Source organism: Meriones unguiculatus, chromosome 6, assembly GCF_030254825.1.
Source record: "Meriones unguiculatus strain TT.TT164.6M chromosome 6, Bangor_MerUng_6.1, whole genome shotgun sequence".
Taxonomy (NCBI): domain Eukaryota; kingdom Metazoa; phylum Chordata; class Mammalia; order Rodentia; family Muridae; genus Meriones; species Meriones unguiculatus.
The window spans coordinates 29,754,813-29,782,080 of record NC_083354.1 but is presented as its reverse complement, the minus strand read 5'-3'; the positions used below and the strand labels follow the sequence as shown (position 1 = coordinate 29,782,080).

The window sequence follows — 27,268 nt, the reverse complement described above, 5'->3', positions numbered from 1 at the left end:
AGGAGGCAGCAGAAATATGCTGAGCATCACCTATGGAGCAGCCCGAGGATGAGAGGGACTTCAGGTGCAGCAGAATGGTATCAGACCTGGGGAAGACCAGGCACACTGGGCCTGAGAGCAATGCTTTTATATTTCAGATGACTGCTGTTGGGCACAGTCTCGCTTTCCTTTCCTCCCGAAGGGAGCATAGACTCGGGTGAGACACTGTCCTCAGCTACACAGCTCTCAAAGTGCAGATGGCAGAAGGCTGGCTGTCAATTGCTATTGCAGCAGTTGCGGGTTGTAATTCTTCATCTTGAGAGGTTATTAGATATACAGCAGCAGCCAAAGTGAGGTCAAGGTCAGACTAAGACAGCTGGTAAAAGATATGATGAGCTGTTTTTAGGTCCAGGCAATTTGTTACTGACATTGGGTCTTCTTCCCACATCCAGCGCATCAAAACAGGGAGGAGAGCAGCAACAAGAATTGAAGGTACTCTCTTATTGAGGAGCCAAGTCCAGACCCTCTAGTAAGTATTTTTATATTTTGTATGTCAATCTATTCTGAGCCCACTGGAAGCCTCCCCAGGGAGAAGGGTGTGAGTGGGAGATAGCTTCAGATGGCTTCCCATACTCTGTGTTCTGGGAGAATCGGAAGATAGCTTCAGAGAGCTTCCCAAACTCTGTGTTCTGGAAGACTCAGAAGGCATCCTGCCAAGTCTAAGATTAGCAACAGTTTAACACTTGCCTGCAGGGCCTACTAGAGGGCAGAGTCACTCTCTTATAGCACCTACCCACTGCTATGGCTATTATGGCTATGTACTATCAGCAACTGAGGGTAGTTTAACATTAAAAAAAAAAGCACACAGAAAATGAAGGCACCAAAATCAAGATTTCAAGGCCGGCCTGGGCTATATAGTAAGACCCTGTTTTTAAAAAATAAAGCAAACTTTAAAAAATTATTAACTATTGTAATTTACAAAACTAACATAAAAAGAAAACTGCACTATTATCTCAGTACATGCAGAAAAAGAATTTTGAAAAAATTAACACCTGTTTGTGGTTTTTAGCAAAGTAGGAAAGAACTCCCTTAACTGATATAAAATATTGAGCACATAACGCATGTAATTCTTTTTTTTTTTTCTTGAGACAGGGTTTCTCTGTGTAGCCTTGGCTGTTCTGGACTCTCTTTGTAGACCAGGCCTGCCTCTGACTCCCTGAGTGCTGGGATTAAAGGCGTTTGTCACTGGGCCCTGCTGAGCATATAATTCTTATTAAAATATTTAAAGCATTCCCTCTGAGACTGCAAATGAAGCAAGAATGTCTTTTACAACCATTTCTAGTTAACTAGGAATCCTAGCAAGTACAATACAGAGAAAGAAATAGAGCATATATAGCATCTATTTATCCAGAATCAGTCACCTACCTACTTCATGTATCTAAAACAAGGCTGATAACCTGGAGGACTGATAATCTCATGTAAAGCAATCTAGGAAGTCTTGGAGTTACCAAGATATTCCAGATGTTATATACTTCACTCTTAGGAAGAGTTCTTCAAGCTCTCATTCTGGATGTACATGGAGTCCTAATAAGCTTGTCTGTTTTACAAGGCCACATTAGAAATTAGATACGGACACACGGGGTAAAACCACCTTGTTGGTGCCTAGCTTAATGAAAAAGGACACAGGCAAACAATAAAACAGATACACAACAATTCAAACAACGGCTTTTGTGTTTACAAACTTACTAAAGGGTCAGATAGCTATCCTTAAGAACACTGAAGTACATGGTAGTCATTTATAATTTTGTTGAGTAATCATCAAAGAATAAAATTATGTATATAACTTGCTTTCACAGAGGTAAGGAGATTCCATTGTATATTAAGGACTGTTTTAGTGCCTAGGTCATATGGGAAATTTAAATATCAAATAATTAATTTATAGAAAACATTTGACTTTTATAACCTAGATGAGTTTGATTTTTTTCATGGCTTTAGACAGCACTTTTGCTGAAAGCAGTTCAATTTCATCAATATCTGTATTGACCATACAGCACTGAAGACACATAGGCAGGTAGATCTTTGTGAGTTCGGGCCAGAGGAGTCTGAATAGTGAGGTCTAGGACAGCCAGGAATACACAGAGACATTCTGTCTCCAAACAAACAAAGAAAACAAACACAACAACAACAACTTGCACAACGAATGGATCTGACACAATCACAAAGACAGAAGCTGGGCCAGGTACAGAGTCTAGGATTTTTTTTTTTTTCCATTTAGCCCAGGCCAAATTAATGCCGAGGGTTAGCAATCCAGGGACAATCCTTAATCCCCCATAACTGAGGGTACACTCCCAGCTTCCTCGTTCCTCAGTGAGGTCAAACATGGTGTTCGGCAGTGGTAACACTATTCTTTTCCACTCCTCACCTTATGCCCTCATCCTTCCTGGGTTTGTCTCCCAAGCAGACTACATAAACTAAAATCACAGGGTTTTGTGGGAAGTATAAATAGTAAAACTGATGCATAAATATCTCTAGAAAAGAAATTTGTGGACACCAGCACTCATGTACATACATACACACACAGACAATTGAAAAACTGGGATTAAATCTGTGGCCCTTGCCTTTAATCCCAGTATTTGGGAGGCAGAGAGAGGGAAGAGAAGCTGAGTTTCAGGCCAGCCTAATCTACAGAGTTCTAGGACAGCCAGGACTACACAGAGAAACCCTGTCTTGAAAAGTAAAAAAGAAAACAAAACAAACAAAAATTGGGATTCATCCAATCAGGCAGATTCTGATTAGCCTCTATTACCTCAGTTGTTCTAGCAACATCTGGAGGTATACAATGTTTACACAGAAAATTGTGCTCAGAATTAAGACCAGGGACTACAAGGATTATAACAAAGACCACATTCTCAAATTCCTTGTCTGATCTAGTGCTCTAGTTGGAAAGGAATCAGACATATCTGGGTCTATCTAGACCCCAATTTCCCAAATTCCCTTGAACTCCAGGGTCACAAAGAAGTAGCTCACATTCTCTTCCTACAGGAGAGTATGAAAGGAACTTTTATTCGCCTGCTTCAATTGTTGTCTTGGAGTCTTACTGCCTCTGCTAGTCCTAGGCCTCGTCCTGGAAGCTTCCAGCCTCCTAAAATCTAACCTAGGCCTAGAATGTTTTCAGCCTCTGAGACTTACTGCTTAATATGCTCACCCTTTCTTGTTCTTACTGAGCTCTGGGCTGGCTGATGCAACTCAGCTATTTTGGCTCAAATTCCTCTCCCAGCTGACTCATTCAATCCTGCTTCTCTCTTGGCCCTCAAATTGCTCTGCTTGGCCTCAAACTAACTCCGGCGGCTCTTTCTTATTCTCTGGCTTGTTCTGTCTTTATCTGTGTCTAGCTTGTTCTCTCTTTCAACCTTCTCTGTAAACCTCTCCTGGTAAAACTGCCTCCTCTCTTTCTCTGCATTGCTCCTTACATAGCTTCCTTTTCCATTCTCTTCTCGTGAGAGTTGGGTGTATCCTGTTGTCAAATTTTTCTGATTCATCACTGTTTCTGCCACTCAATTAAATATCACTTTCAAACAGGGGGTGCTTCCTTCTACAAACTAACTTTACCTTTTTTGTTTAGGATTAAAACTGTGTACCACCAACACCCGGACCTAAGCTTTTCTTTACCTGAAACTTGCTCTATACTAGGCTGGCCTTGAACTCAGATCTGCTTGCCTCTGTCTCCTGTAGTAAAGGTGTGCTTATATTCCAGCCGGATCACATAGACCTAGGTCTTTGGATGAGCTCTCTTGCCAGAGCAGCCATGCTCTGAATTAACACTCCTCTACAGGAGAGTCACCTCCCAGCACCTGGAACACGTTCTCTTTTGAAAGAAGCCTGCAAGGCTTGTTGCTGCTTCTGGAGACCTGTGTGCATACACCTCCAAATCAGTATGAAAACAGTGTTCTGGGTTCCCAGTGTCTCCACTTGATTCAGAGCCATGGCTGCTGCTTTCTTGCTTTTGGCTCTTCAAGTCACTAAACAAGCAGCCACAGGAGGAGTAGCCACTGGCAAAAGGTGACTTACCTCAGTTATCATATGGAGTTGGGATTAGTGCTGTGTCAGGGTAAGAAGTATTCAGTGCTGAGGCACACCAACATTGAGACAGGTCCAGACATGTTTAATCCTTCCTGCCTAGCACAACCACGGCCATTTTGTTTTTAAGTCTCCATTTTGATCATAAGGTGAAATTAAGTTCAGGTTCTTGGGCTTTGCCTGCCTGAGAACTTGAAGAGCCTTTTACTTTCAATACTTATTGAATGTTCTGCTTGAATTAATGGTATATGTTCTACTTAAACAAAACCACAATACCCTGCTATGTTCCTTCCTCCTGGAACAATGGGGAACTGGAAAGTCCCCAAGTCTATATCCTAGCCAATTAACTTAAAATGTTTTGTCTAGCCACCTAGATACAATGTACTTGGAGATACTTTGTTTAACTGGTCAAAATGATGTAATGTTGCTTTCCCCTTATTTTCTACACCTGCTTACCTGGTTATGGTTTTTCTTTCTTCTTTTTTTAAATGTTATTAACACAATACCATTTATTTCCAATACCACACTGCTGAGTGGAGTCTCTCAGAGGACAACTGTGCTAGGCTCCTGTCTGTGAGCATAGCAGAGTATCCTTAATAGTTTCAGGGGTTGGCTCTTTTTTTTTTAATTTAAGTTTATTTATATATTTATTTATTACAATTTACTCAATTTGTACCCCTGCTACAGCCCCCTTCCCTGGTCTCTGCCCAGTCCCACCCACCTTCCCTCTTCTCCCCTATGCCCTTTTCCTAGTCCCCTGATAGGGGAGGACCTCCTCCCTTTCTATCTGACCCTACCCTATCAAGTCTCATCAGGCTGGTTGCATCATCTTCCTCCATGGCCTGGCAAAGTTGCACCCTCTAGGGAGAGGTGATCAAAGAGCCAGCCACTGAGTTCATGTCAGAGACAGCCCCTGTTCCCCTTACTGGGGAACCCACTTGGAAACTGAGCAAAAGCCTGTCTTAGAAACAGACCAAAGTCACAGTTCGGCTCCAGATTGTAACCCTGACTGGTCAGTCTTTGTCTGGAGTTCAATAAACTTCCACTAATCTGAGTCCGGTATTTGAATGGTCAGTGTGCAGCTATTCCTGAACCCATAACATTAGGAATTCTTGGTAATGTTTAGGGACAAGGTGAGCAAGGGTAAGCAGCAGAAGAACTAGTTGAAGGAGGAATCTAAAATATACAGAAAAGGAGGGAGATTTAAAAAAAAATTCCCTGTGGCTTCTGTAGTTTCCAATGGTAAAAAATGTAGTTTGTCTTGCTAACCTTCTAGTTGTTGGTATTTTTCTTTTGTCATATTATTTAAAAAGATGACCAGCCTCTGTCTTCAAGAAAGAAGACTCTAACATGGTGCACATGATGATAGAGGCTGAATAGGGTGTGTAGTAGGAGGTACTTACTGGTGATTTTAACACACTACCCTCTTATACCCAGATGTTAATTTTGAGATAAAATTCACATATCAAATTAATCCTCTGAACTGTTTAATTCAGTGGATTTTTCTATATATGCAACCACTGCATATAACCACTGCTATTAATTCCCAAACACCTCAAATAAAAAATAAACCCAAGAAGCCATTTATAGTCGCTCCATCACTGCACCTAACGGCAACCTGACTTTAGAGGGAGACCTTGATCCTCATTTAGAACAGGCTGGACAATGCATGAAATTAGCACCTCAGATTTGTCACACTTCAGTGGGAGTACTTGGAGTTGTTTCTGTCTTAGGGTTCCAGCAGGAGAGTCTTGATTGCTTACATAGTAACTTAACCTATCTCAATTCCTGCCTCCTTCAGGAATCCCTAAATAATCTACCTCTACCTTTTCCAGCTAAGGCTTTCCTCAATAAGGTTACCATGGGGTCTTTGTCAATTGCTTTGCTCAAGTATGTCTTACCTCAGTATGTCTTACCTTCTTAACCAGAAGAGGCAAGGGAGATGACTCAGCAGATAAAGGTGCTTGCTGTTCTCTCCCCTCTTTCCAAAGTCTGACATTTAGAAAAAAGCCAGGATCCCTTCAGGGACTTGAGAAAAATAGTACTTACTAGCTAAAAGGAAGCATTCTCTTTATTTCTGGCAAAAGGGACCTCTGGCTCTTCCATTAACACATGCCTATATGCTTGTAGAAGTCAGAAGAGCATCAGATCCCTTGGGAATAGAGTTACAGATGAAGTAAGTGCTGGGAATTGAACCTGGCTTCACTGCAAGGTAAGAAAATGCTTTTAACTGGTGAATCAGCTTTTCAGCTCTAACTATATTTTTATTAATTCGCATTCCAAAAATAGGTGATTTTGTGGCAAGGCACTTCTTTAATAGTTGACCAACGACAACCCATTCCAATACCTTTCTTTATGATTTCCCTTCAGGAAATGTTGATGGGTTTTTGTTTGCTTGCTTTGTTTTGTTTTTAGATGGTGGTTTAGCTTGCTCTGATGGAATACTCCTCAAAGACTTGCCTACATGAGATAAATCATGCCTTGAATTTGTAATGGCAAAGCTCAGAGCAATGCAAGCAAGCATTTAAAAGGTAAAGATCTATAGGAGTCTCAGTCAGCTAATCAAAATGGAAATAACAGAAAGTAAAGGCTTTATCAAATATTATTACATAGTTAAGAAAGCGAATATTCTATATAATCAGATTTATAAGACATAAGCAAATGATTAAATATTTATTAACACAGATACAAATGTAAGATGAGAACAAATAACCATTTAACTGTCAGATTGAAATTATTAATGACAAAACCCTTTACATTTCATTTTTGTGAACATAATGTCTCAATCATAATTCTGAAGGCTTGATATTTAAGGTTAAACCAAAGCTGCATTTCATTTGGTTTTGGTTTTGTGTTATAGCATGGTGATTGGTCCCGGGTCTCATGCACAACTGATTAAGTGCTGTGCCCTGGTCAAGAGCACTTAAGATGGTTCACCAGCAGACTGTCCACAGTTACCAGTACACTAACAGTTCACGCAAAGCTTGAACTTGTTTCCTAAAAGAGCCAACATGTATAGACTAAACACTTCTGTTCAGTTAATTGAGGTAAATCTTAAAACTGGGAAACCAAGTGAAGGAAACATTTGAAACTGCATTTTGCTGTAGTATGAGTTTAAAACCAAAACAGAGCAGAATAGAAGTAATGACTGGTGTGAGCGAAAGAGGTGGCATACTGATTATGCAACTTATTTCTTATCCTACTGCTTAATAGTTTTTAAGGTTTCAGAAATACCTTTGAATTTATTATTTAACAACTAGAATACACTACACAGAATATTTCAAAGCCACTACTAACAAGACAAATAAAAATTCTACCCAGCAATGTATGATGCTAGAATTAAGCCGAGAAAGGTGCAGGGAGAATACAACCAAATGGTTTTTGAAAGACACATTTTCCATTTAGTTAGAAGTTCTGGTTTCTGACTTATACATAACATCCTGGTCCACAAGTGATGGAATGGACTTTTAGAGAGGGAATTATGCGGGGCTACAGAAACACAGGGTGGAACTAGAGTCCTCAATGAAAGCCCTACATGAAACTCATACAAATAAATGGGCAAGAAAAAAATGTGTAGGAAATGTTGGCTTGTTACTGTATCTTTTTTCCTCTTCTTTTTTGGATTCATCCATCACCCTATGTTGCCACCCTGCTTTTCTTAGGGAGAACTTACCTCACTATCATTTGTTCCTTTAGTATTTTAACACAGCCTATAAAAGCCTCACAGGACATTCAAAGCTAATACTAAACCTCTGAATGAAAATAACAAAGATTGTACACTCTGATCAGTGTACTTTTTTCTGGGAATAAGTTACCCTATTTATGGAGGTAGAAGAATCTCTATTAGCTTGTTCACATAGGATGCAACATGTTTGCTTTGAGAAACAGGAAAACTTCCTCCATGTTAACGTGGAGGTAAATGCTTTCTTTCTGAGGTTTAAAGGCCTTGTGAGCTTCACATATTCTTCGCTGCACACATTGGAGGAGTGATGTCCTGTCTCTAACACTTTATATGCCATCACTCAAGGAAAAGCGCCCAAGAGAACACTACAATCTCCTGAAAACGCCATTTCTCTACACACATACAAACCAAAACCCAAAGTACAACCTGGAATCCAGTCACTGACTTTATGTTGTCAAAGTTTGAAAAAATTCTAATTTACATAAAAGCTAAAAGGATATTCTGCAAATATTGTAAAGATTACACATACTCTGAGTCCATCTGCTTTCTAAATTGTGAAAGAATAGGATGAATCTGACTTCTCCATCCATAAGACAGACCCATGATAAATCAGGATGCAAAGAAATGTCTGTATCTCCTTTACTAAGCAGGGTTTATGATGGAGAAATGGAAAAAAAAATGTCTGTATCTCCTTTACTAAGCAGCTCTCATGATGGAGAAGTGCAAAGGTTAGCCAAGTCCTCACACTCACTGCAGCTTGCTGCCCTTATTGATTAAAAATGTTAACCAGAGGAGAAAGTAACATTTTCCATAAGCTTATACATTCTGATAATTAGACAGAGTAAATTAAGATTTCATTATTAAAAATAAAAGGTTTATTTATAAATGTTAATAACTTTACTATTTATCTTTACATTTACGGACTATACAAGTATAGATGTTGTCAAATTCTCTAACAATAAAAGGTTCCCTCACTAATGCAAAAGGATGGCTCTTCTTTCCATTCTAAACTCTCTTCTACCATGAAGAAATCTCATTGCATTTGCATGTACACTCTGAAGCACTTGACAGAGAGGTGTTTGAGACAACAGAAAAAAATAATTACATTTTTTTCCTCTTCTCAATTATAGAATTGAGAATAAGAATGCTAGCTCTAATATTACAAGCAAAGCCTAAACATTAGAAAAAGGAGAGAATATGACAAAATGCTTCAAAATACATGCCTGAGGTCGATGGCGATAACTTGTATGTTCATGAGCGGCAGGTTCTAGAAAAAAACCTTCAGTTTTTAATCTTCGGATTCGTATCTGGAGATAAAATTAAGAGCATAATGTCATGATCCTTTTTGTTTTTTCTGTTGCCATAAGTGAAACACCTCTAGTAACTAGCCCAAGAATGCCACTACTGTTCACTCTCCATCCCTCTTGTGGCAGAAGTCAGTTACACTCAAGGCTAGTATTATGATGGTGACTCGGAGGGGTCTACATCAGCTCACCTAAGATGTCTTCAGACGTTAGGCCTGCATTTGGAATTTAGACTCATGATAGCGTAGTACAATTACAAGAATCTTCAGATCACCATCAACAGCTGACATGACTATGAGTTAAGGGTTAACAACCCCCCTCCCAAGACAAATCTAATCTTGAATTCACTTTACAGATGTTTCCCTGAAAACAAAGGCAAAACGTCAGCTTCCGCTGGGTTTTATGCAAAGCCTCTGATCCTAACTAGCAAAGGATGTCAGTATCAGAACACCATGGAGCACCAATGGTGCTGCCTGGCTAGCTGCTGCTTCTGTACCATTGCCTGCTAATGGGCCCACTGCCAGGGGAGCAGTGTGGTGAGGGTAAAGGTCTGGCTGAGCCTAAAAGCAACCGCATGGACTAACCAACGGGCCAACCCAGGACCTGATTCATTGGTACTACAGGCAAGTGGAGCAGGAGCACCATGGTAGGGTCAGCCAGCTTACTTTGCCAGTCTTTTTCGTAGGTCTTTGATTTGGTCATTCTTTTTGGTGAGAATCTCTTTCATATTTCGATAAGCTGCTGTTTGTTGAAATTTCTTCTCTAACTCCTGCTTTGTGAAAAATGTCAGCCCATTATTAAGACATGTTAAGAGTAACAAATGTGATAAAATGCATAGTTTGCTAATTTTCTAATTTCCTTAAAAACATACTTGTGTAAAATTAAAACCACCCAGACTTAAAAAATACTTCAAATGAGAAGCTAATAAAATACTACAATTGTCTACCTCAAGTTATAAATCTCAAGAGTCTTGAGTCTTGAAAAAATTCACTTCTTTTCTATTTATGTGTGTGTATGACAGTGTGAGTTTATATAAACAACATTCATTCAAGAAACTGGAATTATTGGCAGCTGTGAGCGAGTTGATATGAGGGCTGAAAGCCAAATCCAATCTATCTGCAAGAGCTGTAACTAAGCCATTTTCTAGCCCTTAATATGAGGAATTTTCAGTTCTCAGGATTGAAGCACAGCTGGCAGAACATTTGCCTGATAATTCCATACCCAACACCCACAATCCTTCTTTAAAAAGTAAGACTGAAAAGAAATAGAACTACTTATTTACTTTATGTATATGACTATTTCACCTACATGCATGTATGTATACCATATGAACGCCTGGTGCCCATGGAGGTCAAAAGAGGGCACCGGATCCCCTGGAACTGGAGTTATAAATGGTTATGAGCCACCATATTGGTGCTGGGAACTAAAGCCAAGTCCTCTGCAAGAACAGCATGTACTTTTAATTGCTGAACCGTCTCTCCAACCCAGCACCCATATTTTTAAATGTAAATTCCTAAAGTGAAGAATTTACTCTCTATGTATTTCCCATATAAAGCATTTTGAAAAGGTCTCAAAATCTAAAAAAGAAAAGAAAAAAAAAAAACCCACAAAACACACACACAAACAAACAAACAAACCCAACCCAAAAGCAAAAATCCCCAAGCCATCCAGGTCTCTGTCAGGGTGTAGGAAGACCCAGCAGAGAGCAATGAAAGGTTGGAGAGTAGAGGCAGCATGTGGAGGAGGAAGCGAGCAGTTTGTATATTTTCACAAAGATGGAAGAAAGTAGGTGCCTAGAAATGATAGCTCTTCAGAACATACGTTGGCTAAGACTCAGAATAAAAATAATCTGACCCTGTACTTGTCTAGCATTTATCTAGCCACATTTATTCCTCTCTACTATATGCCTTAGATAATCAGGCATCAACAGGCGAAGCTCTTCCTTATGTGTCTCCTGACCTTTTCGGCCATGCTCAGCTGCTCCTGTACTCTGAGGAGCTCATGTTTGGCTGCTGCTAGGTTCTCCTCCAAAGACTTTTGGTTTTCTGTCTTGTCATTAAGTGTCTTCTGAAATTCACTCCGAAGAGCTGCGACTGTGTTTTCCAAGTCATCCAAGTCTTGGGCCTTTATAAAATCCTATAAAAAAATAAAGACATGATTATAATTTCCCTTGACATACTAAATAACAGCTGTTTTAAAACAGGGACCCAGCATCCAAGGAGAGAAAAAGTAATGCTGTTCTGTGTGTGCAGGTAGCTTTTTCACCGGGGTGGATAAGTGCCAGTCCCAAAAGGATCGCCAGCAGGCTCAATCCAGCCTCAGCCTTGGTCTACACATAGCATATTCAGCAGTCACTGCATTCCAAATATGGAAAATAGGGTTTTTGAACTGCTTGAATTTCAGTCAAAATGAATGAGACAAAAATGAGATTTTAATTTGACAGTTGTGTGTACCAGAATTGGAATGCCAAATCATTTGTTAAAGAGTGTGGGACAGAGTTTTCTGTAAATCAAACTGGCCCCAAACTTGCTTTGTAGCCAAAGATGCCCTACCTTTCTGCTCTCACTCTCCCAGGTGCTGGGATGATAGGCATGCAGCAGCACGCCTGGTTAATGTGGTACCAGGAATTGAATCCAGGGCTTTGTGCTCAATAAGCAAGCATTTAGTTAACTAAGCTATATCTTAGATTCCTGAAAAGCCATTCTGAAAAGCTAAATTAAAAAAAAAAAACAAACCTTTCTTGTCCTTCATTCCAACATCTCTGAACTTATTCTTTGTACTGTAGCAGCCTGCTTGCAGATGCTTCCGCCACAGCTCTGTTTCTTGGGACTCTTGCCTTTTGATGTGAACCCCAGTCCCTCTAGCTCGTTCATGCTGCCCTTCTCAACTGTTCCTTCTAGCCCATCTCCATTCCTCTGTGTTACCCTCAGCCTCCACTTGTCTGGGACATAGAGAGGGCAATAGCAAACAAAGACTACACAACCAGATACCTGCACCAATAACACTTCACGTATCTTAACCCCAAATGCCTAAATCTCAGCACAAAACCACAAGCATGACAGCCAATACAATAGGACTCCTCCAGACACCAGTAACTATATGGTAATAGGACCCAAGCACTGCAACCTGCCTGAAACATAAGACAAGGACTTCAAAATAGCAATTATGAATATGTTCAAGGACCTTAAAGAAGATATAAACAAATGACTTAACGAAGACAGTGAAAACACAAATGGTTGAATGAAATAATAAAATTATTTCAAGGCATGGAAGTAAATATAAAGAAAATTTAAACTAAAAACTTCTGATTACAAAATATGGAAGAAAGAATTTCAGGTCTTGAATAAAAGATATACAAAATGGATAGTTCAGTCAAAGAAAATGTTAAATCTTAAAGAATTCCATGCACAAAATATACAGGAAATATGGGACACTATGAAAAAAACCAAATCTGGGTCTGAAGAGATGGCTGAGCCACTAAGAGCTGCTTATCCAGAGGTCCTGAGTTCAACTTCCATCAAGTGCACGGTGGCTCAAAACCATCTATAATAGGATCTGATGCCCTCTTCTTTCATGAAGGCATACATGCAAATATATATAATATACATATAGATAAAATACAAATATACATAAATAATTAAATCTTAAAAAAAAAAGACCAAATGCACAATAATAGAAATAAAGGAAAAAGAAGAGACTCAGCTCAAAGTCTTATAAACTAGTTTTAACAAACTCATGGATGAAAACTTCCCCATTCTAAAGGAGGTACATACAGAACACCGAATAATATAGGACCAAAAAACAAATTCCTCACAACATATAAAAATCAAAACACTAAATATACAAAACAAAAATAAGATTTTAAAATCTGCAAAGGAAAAAGACCAAGTCACATATAAAGGCAAGCCCATTTAAATAACACCTGATTTTTCAATGGAGACTCTGAAGGGCCAGGACAGATGTGCTACAAACTGGTGCCTGACTAAAAGCTTCAACCCTACTGACTAGTACTCACAGTACTGCAAAGTCCTCTGCACCTTCCTGTAGGTCACAGGGTCTCACCCACCTATAAACCTGTGACCTACAACAGTGAACCTGCAAGACATACACTCTTTTTTGTTTTGAAAGAGAAAGATAACAAAGTTGAGTAAGCAGGGTGGACTTGGGAAGAATAGGGGAAGGGAAAATATGATCAAAATATATAGTCTGGATACTTTAAAAAAATAAACAAAAGGAATTTTGAATGAGAGGAAAAATATAGCAAGTTCCAAGCCAAGCTGGAGACAGATTTTTCTCTCCAAAGAACAAATAGTATAAGGGTAAAAATAAGATTGGTAACATTCATATAAAAATAGGGATGGTTTAATTATTATGAAACTATGAAGAAAATGAGTAATGATTAATGATTATATGGGTTTCTAAATTCACAAAGTTTTACGTTTTTTTCTATTGAGTTACATGCACTTCTGCATAATTTGACAACTGTAGTACCTGATCTTGCTTTTGACTGTGTTAAACTCAAGGCAGAAAAAAACATGCATTGATAATAGGAAAATGGCCTATAAACTGCTCAAAATGTGGATGAAGCAGTATCTTAAAAAAAAAAATGAAACAATACTTAATTTTTTTAAAATATTTATTCTCTAAAAACATCTTTCAACTAGTAGAGGCAAGTATCCACTTTGTTTCTGTATCAAATAGTAAACTTGAGGCAAAGCTTCAAATGGCTTTTAATTAAATTCATTACCCAAAAATGTTTTTAAATGCTTAAGCTTTTGAGACGTTATAAGGTTGTTCCGGAGCATTCTCCTATCTCTATCTCTATTTATATTTATATATCAGTTTTTTCCTAGTCATGTAAGAAATATGACAATAAGCATCTACAGATAAAATGTCTGAGACTCACCTTAAAAAAGACATAGATAAGGGGAAGAAAGTAGAAGTAGGAATAAAAGCAGACTAGCAATGCCTGGTGACTGTAAAGCTGAGAGCAGGTTCATTACTACTCTCTGTATTTTTGTGTGTTTGAGTTTTTCATAGAATAGAGCTAAAAAACAACCAATGAAGTCTGGACATATGACTCAGCATCAGAGTGCTGGGCTAACATGTATAGACTGGGCATTCCATAAAAGATAAAAATTATGTTAGAAAGGAAAAGAACATACAGAGGTAGCTTTGGGGATTATTTAGCATACTACTTAGGGATTATTATTAGCATTATTTACAATGACAACCATAGAAAAGACAACTCTGCACTGAAAATTCACCTAAAGGGCTTTGCTCATATAAAATCACAATACCATGTCATACTTAGGGGGAGGACTACAGGAGAGGCAGTGACATACTAACGGACCCCGAGCAAGTGGAGCAATATTCAGTTATTCTCAGGTAGGCCAGCGGAACTACACTCTGGAGGTCACTGTATTCCACAGCACACTGGATACAAACAAAGACCACAGCCAATAAATTCCTTTCACTGTCACCTTATCCAAGGAAACCTCAGCGTTCAAAATAAAACCAAATGTAAATTTTCCCTTCACTTTTTTTTTCAATCATAATTGGGTATAGGAGGGAAAGGGGGAAAAGTTACCTGCTTGCTAAGATCCTGTAAACTATGAATCTTCCCTGAAAAATGGACAAAGGATAGAGTTTCTAGGCTAGGCATCTCAATGTAACACAGCAATAGCATTCCGCAGACAGAATGGCAAGGGTAGATAGAATATGATGAACAATGATTATGATTAGCGTTTCTTATTCTACTATCTTTTTTTAAATATTCTACTATCTTTAAAAGATAGTAGAATAGATAGATACAATAGATAGTTAAATTGTTTTACCTGTTGATTTCCTTGATCAAGCTGTAAGTCTTGAAGTTCTCTTTCCAATTTTGACTTCTCATCCAGAGCATGTGTGGCCTATAACCAAATGTAAGCAGAATACACTCAATTTTTACTCTGTAGGTTAATTTCTCAATAACTATATTGAAGGATTTCTTAGTTACCTGTATTTCAATGGTCTTCAGCCTTGATTTTAATTTCTCATTCTCTTGTTGAAGTCTTAAAATTTCCTTTGTAAGTAAATTCAAATAGTATTATTTTAAAGATTTATTTATTTTAATTTTATGTGCATGACTATTTTGCCTGCATGTATGTATATGTACAACATGCATGCCAGCAGAGACTATCTGAGTGCATCAGATGCCCTGGAACTGGAACTACAGATGGCTGTGGGTCACCAGGTGGGTGCTGGAAGTTGAGCCTGGGTTTTCCACAAGAGTAGTACATGCTCATAACCAAGGAGCCCTCTCTCTAGTCCCACAATTTTATTATTTTAACCAAAGTATGTTTAACACTTGAAATGATTATTACTTGTTTCACTTAAAAAAAAATCAAAACTACGCAATGGCTTGAAATTCCAAATGCCCTGATTAGTAGTAAAATCTTACTTTTGCACAGCCTGCTTCAACCCCATAGTTATGACCCAAGTTTAGCTCTAAGACTTACAGTTGTTTTTCTCTCAGAAACACCTTTTCTTCTACAACTATTTCAGCTATTCTCCTTGCTGGACATCTTTTACCTAGCTTTCTGATCCTGCAACTTGGGCCTATTTGTGGCCACACTGCTGCACTTACCCTAGAAACACACTGCCTTCATCATTTTAGTACCCAGTGCTCAAGCTCCTGAATGCCTCTGAGGTGAGGCACCTTTGTCCTTATGCCATTTTGATGTAAGATGCACCCACCAGTCAGATTTTGCATTTTACTCCTATACACACTTCACTCTATTACTCTAAGTCATGCCAACATTCTGTGTGCCTCTGGCCTCTGCCTCCTTCTTAACAGACCCCCTTAACTTAACCTGTCTTCATCGATATGACCCAGCTCTGAGGCTACTTCATTTAAGCACCTGTTTTTTTCTCCTCCCATCCACACAAAATTGTACCTTCTTTATGATACTATAACATCCACATAACCTTTAGTATTCTCATCTCTGTTTCTGGAAATGTTAGTTCCTACTTTCCAATGAAATAACAATAGTTTTGAGAGTGTAATAGGTACTGTACTGCTTTTATTCTACAGCAACACTGACATGTGTAATGCCAAGAATATGGGAGCTGAGAAAAATATTTATTTTTATGCTGATAATTTCTACAAGCATTTAAAGGAACCTATATATTATTGTGGATCACAAATTTCAAATGCACACCAGGAAAAAAAAAGGTTCAAAATTCCATGCTCTGTACTTTCCTGAGAAAAGATTCTTTAGTCACTTCAGACCCTACAAAGTAAACAAGTCCTCTTCTGGTCACTGGGTTTCCCTCAGTAAAACTGTGATGGACTGTTTTTCTTACCCTGCATTCTCAGAAATGGGGGAAGGAGGAGACAGAACCAAGGTTTCCCATTTCTCAAAATAATGAGAACGTTACCTTGTTTAGCAGCTCAGTTGTTCCTCCTTCATTAATTGGAACAAGTTTCGGCTTTGTGATATCGATGATGGGCTGCAACAAAAACCAATCTAAAATCAGTAAAGCAGCAATCATCATGAAACATCTGCACTTTCTATGTGGAAGATGTAATCTATAAAAACAGCCACCAGGACTTCAGCTCCACAGGCATAATGATTTTTGTTGGGTTCACTCTGTTAGTCCAGTGCTATGAGGAGCCCCAGAAAGCTCAATACATGACAGAGACAGACACACACAGTATATACTCACTCATATAGACATATAACATAGGATAAACCTACTAAAACCTGCACATCTAAAGAAACTAATCAAGACAGAGGACCCTGACTAAAATGCTCAATTCCCATCCTGAAAGGCAAAGAGGATGGACATCAGAAGAAGAAGAAAACAGGAAACAACCTAGGAACCTGCCACAGAGGGCCTCTGAAAGGCTCTACCCTGCAGACTATCAAAGCAGATGCTGAGACTTATGGCCAACTGTTGGGAAACGTGCAGGGAATCTTATGTAAAAAGTGGGAAATAATAAGATCTGGAGAGGACAGGAACCCCACAAGGAGAGCAACAGAACCAGAAAATTTGAACACAGGGGTCTTCCCAGAGACTCATACTCCAACCAAGTACCAGGTATGGAGATAACCTAGAACCCCCCCCCCCCCCCCCCCGCACAGATGGCAGTTTAGTGTCCAAGTGGGTTACATAGTAACGGGAAGAGGGACTGCCTCTGACATAATCTGATTGGTCTGTTCTTTGATCACCTCCCCCTGAAAGGAGAGCAGCCTTATGAGGCCATAGAAAATGACAATGCAGCCATTCCTGATGTGATCTGATAGACTAAGATCAAAAGGAAGGAGAGGAGGACCTCCCCTATCAGTGGACTTGGGGAGGGGCATGTATTAAGAAGGGGGAGGATGGGACCGGGAGGGGAGGAGGGAGGGCGTTATGGGGGGATACAAAGTGAATAAACTGTAATTAATAAAAATAAATAAATTAAAAAAAAATGAAAGCCCCTCCCGGCACCTTTTATTAAAAGAGATGGAAAGAGGGAGACAAGGAGCACAGAGCAAGACCTGATAAAAGTCTCTAGCCTCTAGGATTTTCATCTGTGGTAACCAAAACTGTTTTCTGCATGAAACTTATACAGTAAAGCTGTAATGACCGAGAAAGTACAAATGACCAATAACTTAGCACAAATATTTGGGTATTTTAGTAGCATGTATTAAAAGTAAGAATCCATGCCCTTTGGCCCAAAATTTCTTAATCAAAAACATGCTCCAAAAGAGTTACTAGAAAATGCTTTGTTTGTCTATCTCTGGAATTCATCTCAGTAGTGTTCAGCTATCTGACAAGGGGGACTATTTAGGACTTATGGTGTATCTAGGAAAAGACACTACAGCATGTAATTTTCAGAAAGACTACCAGGATGTCTCCACCTGCTGTCCTGGGTAACCTATGGTACACAGCTAAGAAGCAGAGTCAGGTGTAACCATAGATATGATCACCAGGGAGTATATGCTCTGTACCAGTTGAAGGGTTTATAAGGGATTCAGACTGGACTGTAGGGATACTATGTATGTATAGATCATAACAGAAAAAAGTTTTTCAGTTACTTCTAAAACTTTTAATCTTTTGTCTGCAAGCATGAGTGGCATCTGTACTCTACTCCCAACTTGAATGCTTTTCCTTTAAATGTCTCACTCTCACTCCTGTAGTCATATCTTGAGGATTTTAGATACCAACTATTAACAAATATGGGAAGCTGAGGAAATGCCTCAATGGAAAAAGCACTTACCACCCAAATGTGAAGACTTAGGTTTGGAGTCTTAGTACTCATATAAAAACCAGGTAGACATGGTGACCTGCCTGGGTTTAGGCAGAGACAAGGAATTCCCAGGGAGAGCTGACTAGCTACCTTAGATGAATTGGCGACCTCTGAGTTTAGTAAAAGTCTCTGTTTCAGTAAATAAAGTGGAAAGCAATCAAAGAAGACACACAGCATCAATATCTGGCCTCCAATACGCAAGCACACACACACGCACTGGCAACAATACACACATGTACCCATACATACACAAACTACACGCATGTGCATAACCACACATGTAAAAATAAATATGGACTTAGAAATACTAAAAATTACCTTTTTATTTGAAGATGTAAATTCTGCCTTTTCAAATTCAGCAACTTGTTCTAATAATTCTCTGGAGAATAAAAGCAAATTTAAAAGAAGATTGACAATAGACCTCTGGCACACAAATGAATTAAAAAAAAATCACAAAACCAACCTATTACATAATAGGAAGATGAGTTTAAGATTGTACATAACTGATATTTAATTGCAAATGACTGTATAGCAAGACATAAACAGCAATGCCAGTACATATATGAATGCCATGTATTTCTCTGTATTTCTGAGATGTATGATTTCTCTATTACATAATATTCACTGTTACCTAAGAAAGTGTCTGATTCGTAATAGTTTTCTTGGATATGAAATTAGTGCACAGTTATCTACTGAGCAAGTATACTGGCATATTCTATGCAAAGATACATGGTGTAGGCAAGCCCCTAGTGATCTACCAAAATACTCTTGTTTACATATCATTCTTCTATCTTCTTCAAACATCAGCACTAAGTATTTTCTCACCAGTCACCTATTGAGAAACTGACACTTGCAGAGGCCAGATGAATTTCATTCCCTGCTTGGGGACTGTCCTTAGCATTTGCTCATCATTTTCCACTGAGGAGAGGTTTTTTTGGAGATCAATTTCCTGGGCTTGGCAATGAGTCCTTCTTGACTTCTGGCATGTCTGGTTTTGTTTTGTTTTTCTGTCTGTTTTGAGACAGGGTCTTACTGTATATCCCCACAAGTCTTGAACTCACACAGACTGTCTGCCTCTGCCTCTGAAGTGTTGAAATTAAAGTGTGAACCAATTGACATGCTATTTCTTAAAACCAACATCACTAATCTTACTAAAGTTTATGAATTCATGACTTTTCAATATTATAAAGCTTTTAAGCCTTTTATACTTCACACTTCCTAAGATAAGTGTATGGTTTCAAATGCAGTTATCTAGAAACAAATATGCAATGATATTAGTCTGCATAGATGGAAATAATACTCCAATATATCAACTGTTCTAACCTTTACTTTTTAGCAGCTCTATGCATCAAGACTACTGTAATACTAATCATGATACCAAAGATGCTGTAAGAAAGAATTGCTTTAAATAGACTTAAAAGCAGTTTTATGTAGCTGTACAGAATAATGGAAACAGAGTATCTTTAGCATGATCTCCTCACTATCATCATGACTGTGCCTTGCTGCCACCCTACCCTAACTGCCTCACACTCCAGCCCAGGAAAGCACTAGTAAAGTTATTTGCTAACTTTTAAGATCATGGTTGGGACTCTATGTCTCAACTGCAGGTAAAAATTTTACCTGTTTTCAAGTTCAGAGATGTCCGTCTGTAGTTTTAGGTACCACTTCTCAGCTTGGGAGAAGAGCTGCCGCAGGAGCAAGACATTGGTGTAGGCTGTATTGATGAGCTCTGATTCCACCTCACTGTGGACCACAGCCTGCAGCCCATTTAGAACTTCTGAAACCTCATCCACGGTGAAAGTCTCCTCCACCAGCCTGAAAACAATGTGACTTCAGTGGCCAGCTAGTCACAGGCACAACGTAAAACACAGCTGAAGTCAAGAAAATCACTTCATACATTTAAAGAATTAAAGATTACAGAAAAAACTCTCCAGGAGAAATTCATTAAAATGATTAGGTTGTGATAATTCCTCACATTTGTACATTTTAAAATACAACTACATGCTGAAAAACATCCCCTCAACCTTCACCTATTTTTTGAACTTTTCAATATTAATTTTTTACTTTATACTACTTTAAATTAGTCTTATCACATTTAGCAACTTAAAAAGTCACCTAGAACACATAGCATCTCCATTTTATTACTTCTCTAGCATTTTAGTAATTGTATAAATTACATAAACATTAGCAAATGACTATGTGACATAATTACAGTTATATATTAATTTTCTTAGCAGTCTAGAGATACATAATAAAAAAACCTAACACCTTAAAGTACCAATATGACGCCACAAAAGTGCATGTCTCCATCAACAGCGGAGTTAAAAGTACTATCACTGGAGATTCTTGGGTTGGGAAGGAATTTCAGGGAATGAGCCATCATCTCCAACACAGGGCTTAGTAAGTGGTTCCAATGGCAGTGACTAAGCCTAACACTTTCAGCAAAATGAACAACAGTTGGATTTCTTAAGAAATCCTCCTACTCTTAATGAGTGTCACAGTAACAGAATTTTTGTTTCTACCAGCTTTGCCCCTCCAAAGTCTTTCACCCTCAGACTCTTCCTCAACTTTCTTTCTTCCTTTCTTCCAAACAGACAAAAATTAAACGAGTCAGTTACATTTAGTCTTAGAACAATTATACTCAACAGTAAACACTTCTAGCACATTCTAGCAAATTCTAACTAGAAGGATTTATCCATTCTTAAAAATATAATATTTTTAATTGCTGAGTAGTATTCCATTGTGTAAATGTACCACAATTTCTGTATCCATTCCTCTGTTGAGGGACATCTGGATTGTTTCCAGGTTCTGGCTAATACAAATAAAGCTGCTACGAACATGGTTGAGCAAATGTCCTTGTTGTGTACTTGAGCATATTTTGGATATATGCCTAGGAGCGGTATAGTTGGATCTTAAGGAAACGCTATTCCTAATTGTCTGAGAAAGTGCCACATTGATCCAAAGTGGTTGTACAAGTTTACATTCCCACCAGCAATGGAGGAGGGTTCCCCTTTCTCCACATCCTCTCCAGCATGTATTGTCACATGAGTTTTTGATGGGTATAAGGTGAAATCTCAGGGTTGTTTTGTTTTGCATTTCTTTAAGTGTTTCTCTGCCATTCTATATTAGTCTACAGAGAATTCTCTGTTTAGCTCTGTACCCCATTTTTTAATTGGATTACTTGATTTGTTGATTTTTAACTTCTTGAGTTCTTTATATATTCTGGATATTAGTCCTCTGTCAGATAGAGGATTGGTCAAGATCCTTTCCCAGTCTGTAGGCTGTCGTTTTGTTCTGACAACAGTGTCCTTTTTTTAAACAAGGAAATCATGAAATTATCAGGCAAATGGTGGGATCTAGAAAAAATCATTCTGAGTGAGGTGTCCCAGAAGCAGAAAGACACACATGGTATATACTCACTTATAAGTGGATATTAGACATATAATACAGGATAAAAATACTAAAATCTGTACACCTAAAGAAGCTAAGCAAGGAGGACCCTGGGTAAGATGATCACTCCTCACTCAGAAAGACAAATGGGATGGACATTGGAAGAAGGAGAAAACAAGTAACAGTACAGGAGCCTACCACAGAGGGCCTCTGAAAGCCTCTACCTAGCAGTGTATCAAAGCAGATGCTGAGACTCATAGCCAAACTTTGGGCAGAGTGCAGGGAATCTTATGAAAGAAGGGGGAGATAGTAAGACCTGAAGAGGACAGGAGTTCCACAAGAAAAGCAACAGAACCAAAATATCTGGGCACAGGGGTCTTTTCTGAGACTGATACTCCAACCAAGGACCATTCATGGATATAACCTAGAACTCCTGTACAGACGTAGCCCATGGCAAGTGGGTTTCTTAGTAAGGGGAACAGGGACTGTCTCTGACATGAACTCAGTGGTTGCCTCTTTGATTTCCCCGAGGGGGAGCAACCTTGCCAGGCCACAGAGGAGGACAAGGCAGCCAGTTCAGATGAGACCTGATAAGCTAGGGTCAGATGGAAGGAGAGGAGGATCTCCCTTAGGGGCAGGGGAGGAGATGAGGGAGAGAGGGTGGCCTGGGAGGGAATGAGGAAGGGGGCTACCACTGGGATACAAAGTGAATAAACTAATTAATATAAAAAATTTATATAAAAATATACAATACTTTAATTTTATAAAGTCTTTTCAAAATATTAATGTTTTCTATATTCTTTAATAGACTATGCCATAATTTTGCCAGTTACATTGTTTTCATCTGCTGAAGTTTATAAAACAGATCACCATATTAGGTTAATTGGTTGAATAGATACTAGTTCAAGACTGATGACTTCCACAACAGCTATAAAAAAACCTGGAGACCCTTTCTACTTACATATGACTTGACATTTACTTAACTACTTTCCATCTGGCTCAACAAAACTTACCAACTTTTGTTTTAAATTAATTAATAATTTTGGTACTACTAAGTAAGTGTTTCATGCTATTTTCCCCTCTTCTATCTCTTCTACATGAATGGCATATGTTCCTAAGTGCCATTCACATGGCTGTACCCTTTTAAGAAATTAAAGTTAGCTGTGCATGATGGAGCACACCTGTAACCCCCAGCACTCAGGGAGGCAAAGGCAGTCAGACTTCTTGTGATTTTGAGGCCAGCCTGGTCTACAAAGCACGTCCAGGACAGATAAAAGCAAGTTCAGGACAGCCAAGGCTACACAGAGAAACCCTGTCTCAAAAAACAAACAATACAAAAAATAAACAACAAAAGAAATGACAAGTTGTAGAACTTTTACAGAATTAAGCCATTTAAAATTTTACCTGAAACTTCCCAGTATGTAATGACTATCATGTACATGTCTGACAACAGACTGTTTCTGCCACTCCACATCTATTTTTAACTTCACAAATCCATGGAACTTAGCGAAGTTTCTCTCAGTGACTGCTATGGTTTCTGTACTAGCTTCTCTATGTTAGGTACAAGAAAGAATCCATATTTTTCTGTTTTCCTAATCAGAATTTAACTTTACCCACTTAGGACTCTTTCATTCTTGAGAAATTTTCACATGACCAAGTACACACTTAATGATTTTTTTTTAAAAAGAAACTCAACCCAGCAATTTAAGTAGTAATTTTAAAAATCAAAACTCTTAACACAATAGACCTCAGAGATACATTAATTTGATAGTTATCTGCTAGAGAATGACAGTAAGAAAATATAAGTCTTTGTCATAATTAACACATTATGTTTTCATAGAACAGAATACTTCTATGTACAGTAAAATCACGGCAATTCAAAGCATACAATTGTCTAAGCCAAAGAGTTTCAGGCAGCTTGAACTGGTGTTGGGTGGCATGATGGCCTGAGCAGTGCATCCAGACTCCAGGCTGCAGGGAAGTCACATGATCACACACTGGCAAACGCTGCCAGAACAATTCAGAGTCATTTTTCATTTACTTAAGAACTAATTTTTAGTGACTGCATTTTAGAAACCTTTTACTACTGCCAAATTTTCAAGGAATCCACATTCATTCCATTTTATGACTCATAGTTTTAAGAAGTCAGGCCTTAAAGTCTCTTGATACCTGCTCTCCTTGAGGTCTTGAAAGCAGGAATCTACTGTTTTAAGTCTCAAGCCTCTTTTTGAACGAGCAAAACGCATGTAATTAATGACCTCATTTTGATGGTGTTCATTTAGGCCCAACTCTGCCTGAAAAAGAGAGAACTGATTAGTCCCACGGATATGACCAAAGAATAATGAAAGTAAACAAGACATTCTGTTGGGCTGGGTATAGTGGTACAATCCTTTAGTCTCAGCACTTAGGAGGAAGAGGCAGGTGGATCTCTGAGTATCAGGCAAGCTACATAGTAAGCTTCAGAACAGTCAGGGTTACACAGAGACCCTGTCTCAAATAACAACATTCATGATGGTACTATGTTGTAGTACTGTTAGATGTACCTACTGAAGCTAAAAACTTCCTTGCAGTCAAAAATAGTCACATGACTTCTCAGGAACAGAACTAGTCCAAAGAAGTGGGGAGTATTTTTCTTTTTTTAAAAAAATATTTTGTTATTTTAAAATAATTTTATACATTCACGAGGAGTATTTTTCAAAGACTTAGGATATGACTTAGATATGCTATATAACTTATACCTCTACCATCCCCAATTTCTCTCAAAGCAGCACAGGAGGTAACTAGGATGAGACATGCCCTTATGTCCCAGGGCTGGAAGAACAGAGAGAGGAAAGAAACCTCTAAACTCGTGGAGCATCACTGAACCACGAGATGACTGTTCTGTGAGAGGGTAAGAAATACCTGCATTCCTCAACACAGCAATTTTCAGATCTCTATCACGTAAGACAACCTTACCAAACACAGCCTTAAAAGTGTATTTGGCTTGAAATTAGCCACTAGCCTTTATTATAAATCACATGCTGTTTTAAGATAACCAAATCAAGAAGCTGCACAGGTAAGCGCAGCTCTCAGATCTGATCAGAGAAGTGTGCTTGTGCAACAGATGGTGGTTAATGCAGAAATCACAACTGGTAAGTGCAGAGAATAAGTAGCCTTAACTACAAACGGGACATCTCCAACACACCCCTCCCCCAGGCTCAGAAACTATCCCTGAAGGGGAGCACAGTCTAAGAAGCAGTCAGTTAGGATCTTTCTGGAAGTGGTGGCGCATGCCTTCAATCCCACAGGAGGCAGAGGCAGTTGGATCTGAGTTCAAAGACAGCCTGGTCTAAGAGAGAGTTCTAGATCAGACAGGGCTACACAAAGAAACCAAATCTTGTAAAAAAAAAAAAAAAAGCAAACAACAACAACAAAACCAGTGTCTTCTAGACATGACAGGGCTGCCAGGCTAGGAACTCACAGTGGTTGCCTGCACAGTCAGTCCAATGAACAGTCCAGCACGAAGCAGAGGGACTTATGAGACCCCACTCCTAGCTGAGGAGTTACTGGACAGCTGACGGCTTACTGGGTGAAGAGTCATCCCATGGTAGGTGACGGTAGTCCCACGCTCAGGAGTATATGGGCAATATAAATCACACTAGGTAGGTTAAAAAAAAAAAAAAGAGGACAGAGAGTGCAAGATAAATCTGGAAGGAGCTAAGAGGAGGAGTAAATATGATTTTAAATACATTGTGTGCATATATGAAATCTTTAAAGGGTAAAAATATTTTTAAAAGGTTTGGCTAGCAGCCAAACGGGAGAGGAGCCTATTACTAAAATTTTTTATTTTATGTGCATTATTTGATGAATCATTTTACCAACCCTTGTATAACTTTCCATTTACTAATGAATAATCTACACCTGATTCCCGAGTGTTAGTTATCAAACTGAGATAAAAGTAAGAAAACAAACAAGCCCTAACCTTCTGTGATGCCACCAGTATCATGTTCTCGTTTTTTAAATCAAGAAAGGTAGTTCTGACCTCAGGATTGGTTAACGAGTGGTCTGTTTTTGTTCAAATGTATACAAAATAAGGGCTTACGAATTCTGACTGCTGGACTATGTCAGAAGCCCTTTCGAGCTTCACTCTAAATAACTTCACCTTTTCTCCTTCAACTTCATTTCTGTGCTTTTATCTGTGTACAACTATTTAAATTAAGCAAGCTGTTGGATGAGCTGATATTTTAAGTCTTATCCGTCTCTAGGTAAATCTGAACTCTAATACAGAGCTACATTCTAGCCCAATGGTCTTCGCAAACAAAGAAATACCACTCATATTTTATCAGCTGTAAAATACCGTGCTTCAGAAAGTTAGATTCAACCAACAGAAGTTGGAACCAGAGCGTAACTGTTCATACTGGCAAATGTGTGCCTGTGGTGCCTGCCAGGGCTCCCCAGACTACAGCTAAGGTCGAGGTGAGCAGGCCGGAGAAGGCTTCCGGAAGGAAGGTAATCGCGTCCTCCCTTCCCGGGGAGGCGCGGGCAGCGAGGCCCCGCAGGTCGTCCGTACTCTAGCCAGGACCCCTACCGGCCGCGGATACTCACCATGGCGGTGGCGGGATCCCACAGAAAACAGGGGGGCCGCCACCTGGGGCCTGAGGAAGGTAGGTTGTTTGGAAGCCGCGGGTTGCCAATGGGAACGGAGGCACGCGGGCCCTCGGTTATTGGCTCTCAGTGTTAGCGCAACTGGCTAACTTCCGCACGTACATTGGTTTCCAGATCCGGAAGTTCCTCCTTTTCTTGCCACGCAAGCCTGGGGTTGCCTGCCGTTGCCAATGGCAACAGAGGGCGGGGGCGGGGGGGAGGGTTGGCTTTTCGGGCTTTGGAACCCCTGTCCTGAGCGTTTGGTTCCAGACCCTTTGGCCACCTCTGCGAATAACCGCAACGATGACCTGGGCTTCAGCGTGACTGCACCAGGCTGTCAAGCTGGTGTTGGCAATGGTGCGCGCCCTTCCTCCACGTGCGTTATCTTACAATGCTGGCAGAAGCGGCTAAACTTTACCTTTAAAAATGTGCAAAAACAGGTTTATATAGAGCAGACAGAGACAAGATTCACTAGGAGAAGGTTGTAGAATAACGTCCCTGTTTCCCTGGCGGAAATGTTCACTTAGGAAGACTAGCTTGAGTCATTAGAATCTGCAAGTTTAACCGTTGTTCCAAAGTGGTACGACCTCTTATTAAGACACCCCTTGGTAGGCCGTGGTGCTCTTGCCTTTCATCCCAGCACTTGTAAAGCAGGGACAGAATGATCTCTGTGTGTTCTAGGCCATCCGGGGCTACATAATGAAACCCTGTCTTAAAAGAAAAGACCCTGTCCTATGAAAGGCATGTATGGGAAGAGAATCTATAGACTGGTGAGGTAGATGGGGACTTTGAAGCTTGAGTCTGAAACCAAAATAAAAGCTTTCAATACAAAAGTCAAAAGACTATTGCCAAGTCTTCTAATACAGTGGAAATTAAATATTCTCATTTAAGGATCTCGGCTTTAAATTTTTTTAATCTAAAATGATACTA

General features: G+C 39.3%; 2 protein-coding genes across 4 annotated transcripts in view; one reads left to right on the top strand and one right to left on the bottom strand.

Moving 5' to 3' along the window:
* The window catches only part of Ccr9 (C-C motif chemokine receptor 9), a 73,662-nt gene continuing 46,394 nt past the window's right edge, over positions 1 to 27,268 (top strand). Inside the window, exons 1-3 of one of the 2 annotated variants that reach the window (XM_060384982.1) lie at positions 1 to 196; positions 432 to 508; positions 6,187 to 6,268. The gene's annotated coding sequence lies outside the window, so the exon portion shown is untranslated. Of the gene's footprint in view, positions 197 to 431; positions 509 to 6,186; positions 6,269 to 24,504; positions 24,606 to 27,268 lie in introns of those variants that run through there. The other variant, XM_021646553.2, reaches the window with a different exon arrangement.
* On the bottom strand, positions 6,711 to 26,454 carry Lztfl1 (leucine zipper transcription factor like 1). 2 transcript variants are annotated; one of them, XM_021646550.2, is made up of 10 exons: positions 26,300 to 26,454; positions 23,885 to 24,009; positions 19,946 to 20,140; positions 18,644 to 18,704; positions 16,468 to 16,539; positions 15,044 to 15,109; positions 14,880 to 14,957; positions 11,002 to 11,178; positions 9,708 to 9,811; positions 6,711 to 9,045 (listed from the first exon to the last, which is right to left on the bottom strand). In XM_021646550.2, the coding sequence occupies exons 1-10, from the start codon at positions 26,300 to 26,302 to the stop codon at positions 9,027 to 9,029; spliced, it is 900 nt and encodes a 299-aa protein (XP_021502225.1). In that variant the 5' UTR covers positions 26,303 to 26,454; the 3' UTR covers positions 6,711 to 9,026. The 2 variants fall into 2 exon arrangements, with proteins under 2 accessions (XP_021502225.1, XP_060240967.1); XM_060384984.1 differs by having other exon boundaries at positions 23,885 to 24,005; positions 26,300 to 26,437.

What these genes read in the sequence shown, in the direction of transcription:
- Lztfl1 (XM_021646550.2), bottom strand. An exon ending in CAACTGAGCTGCTAAACAAG is followed by an intron (nt 15,110 to 16,467) that starts GTAACGTTCTCA and finishes TTACTTACAAAG; the next exon opens with GAAATTTTAAGACTTCAACA. An exon ending in AGCTGAGCATGGCCGAAAAG is followed by an intron (nt 9,812 to 11,001) that starts GTCAGGAGACAC and finishes TTCACAAAGCAG; the next exon opens with GAGTTAGAGAAGAAATTTCA.